This window comes from Eublepharis macularius, chromosome 12 (genome assembly GCF_028583425.1).
Source record: "Eublepharis macularius isolate TG4126 chromosome 12, MPM_Emac_v1.0, whole genome shotgun sequence".
Taxonomy (NCBI): Eukaryota; Metazoa; Chordata; class Lepidosauria; order Squamata; family Eublepharidae; genus Eublepharis; species Eublepharis macularius.
Window position 1 is genome coordinate 51,992,170 of NC_072801.1, and position 1,889 is coordinate 51,994,058.

The following is a 1,889-nucleotide window of genomic DNA, read 5'->3' on the forward strand; positions in this document are numbered from 1 at the left end:
GGTTGTATTTGAGATGGTATTTGAGCGGATCACAGTATAAAGGTATCATCCCACCAACAGTAGTAATTCAATTGTGTCTGGTTCTGAACCAATCCCATAGAGTCACAAGACACTGCCATTGATGAGGCAGTGTAACAGTATTGTACTTAATTGCTGTGCTCATTCTCTGGTTGGATCCTATACATTTGATTGTAGAGGAGTTTAATACCTCAGGATTTCAACGAATGCCAATGCCTCTTGGTTCAGTGTATATTTAACAATTTTATGCAATTCAGGAAATCAACTGTTTGTACCCCAATATTTTTTTCAAGGCTTCTCTTATTTCCCTAGTTTTCAAGCTGTAAATGATGGGGTTCAGCATAGGGGTGGAAATAGCATACTGGATGGTGAAAAGTTCATCTAGAATTGCTGAGGAACCAGAGGTGGGCTTCAGATACCTAGAAAAGCCTGTGCCATAGAAAAGAAGTACAACAATAAGGTGGGCGCTGCAAGTGGAGAAAGTTTTCTTTTTGGCTTCAGCTGATTGCATCTTCAGGACAGTAGAGATGATGTGGATATAGGAGAACAGAATAACAAGGAACGTGGAACCTGATACTATAATACAAGAAATGAAGAAAGTAACCACAATTGGGAATGTTTCAGTGCAGGATAAAGCAAGTAGGGAAGGGTGTTCACAGCTGAAGTGCCTGATAACATTTTGACCACAGAAAGTTAATTTTAATATAGGTAATGAATTCACCATAGCATATATGTATCCAGTGGCCCATACACTTCCCACCAGCCGTCTGCAGAACACTCTGTTCATGATTTGCACATAGTGCAAGGGCTTGCATATGGCAGTGTATCGGTCAAAAGCCATTGCTGCAAGAATATAAACTTCAATGTACCCTGACATAAGGGTTAAGAATATCTGGGCAATACAGCCACTGTATGATATTGTCTGGCTTGAATAGAAGTTAACTAGCAACTTTGGCACTGTGACCGAAGAGAAGAAAATATCAAGGAAAGAGAGGTGACTCAGGAAAAAGTACATGGGGCTCCGGAGGTGATCGTCGCTTACTATTATTGTCATAATCACTGTGTTTCCCAGCAGGGTTGTTGCATACATCAATAAAAATGTCAAAAAGAGGAAAATCTGTACTAGTGGGTTGTATGAAAATCCCAATAGGACAAAATAAGTCACTGTGGTCTGATTGTCCATTTCGTTCTTCAGCAAAAATGTAAACTGCAAAACAAAAACAAAAAAAAGAGTTAAATGTGCTTCAAGGGCTACATTTTACGGTGCTGCTCAGGTCACTGGATTCTGATGAAAATGACAGGTATGTCAAGTTCCTCTCATTAATACGTGTGTGTAATTTACCACATATTCATTTTATTTTATATATTTATTACTTTATCATATTTATATCCCGCCTTCCCCATGAATAGACTCTGAGGGGCTCAAAACAATAAAAAAATACAATTTTAAAAACAGAACGGGATTGCAAAATTAAAAGTGACAAAAAGGCATAGATAAAGACATCAAACCTCAGATAATAAAACTGCAATATAGAAGAGTACAGGTGCAGCCATGATGCAGCATCGAGGGTGGCAGTGCATAGAGCACAGCAGCCAGGGGGACATCCTCTTAAGCACTCATCAAACACCACTTTGGAAGAATATACTCTAAAGAAGGCAAGGAATAAGCTAAGGTTTATGCATATTGCCCTTGGGAAAAGAGGGAACTCTGTGTCAGACTTGCATATCTAGTATTTATGAAGTACATGTAATTTATGAAGTACATGTAATTCTGAGCTCATCATGAGCAGAACAATAGAGTCTAAGCAGTGACTCTGGCATGCATTGAGGATACTTAACCTGTGCATATCCACCCACCCCAAATAATTCAT

General features: G+C 39.0%; 1 protein-coding gene across 1 annotated transcript; it reads right to left on the reverse strand.

The window, feature by feature from the left end:
- Positions 1-271: 271 nt before the first annotated feature.
- On the reverse strand, positions 272-1,201 carry LOC129339299 (olfactory receptor 13F1-like). Its single transcript, XM_054993886.1, has one exon. The coding sequence runs from the start codon at positions 1,199-1,201 to the stop codon at positions 272-274; it is 930 nt and encodes a 309-aa protein (XP_054849861.1).
- Between the last annotated feature and the right edge of the window lie 688 nt (positions 1,202-1,889).

Bases quoted from the DNA above. Each gene is read 5' to 3' on its own strand.
- LOC129339299 (XM_054993886.1), bottom strand. From the start codon at position 1,201: ATGGACAATCAGACCACAGTGACTTATTTTGTCCTATTGGGATTTTCA.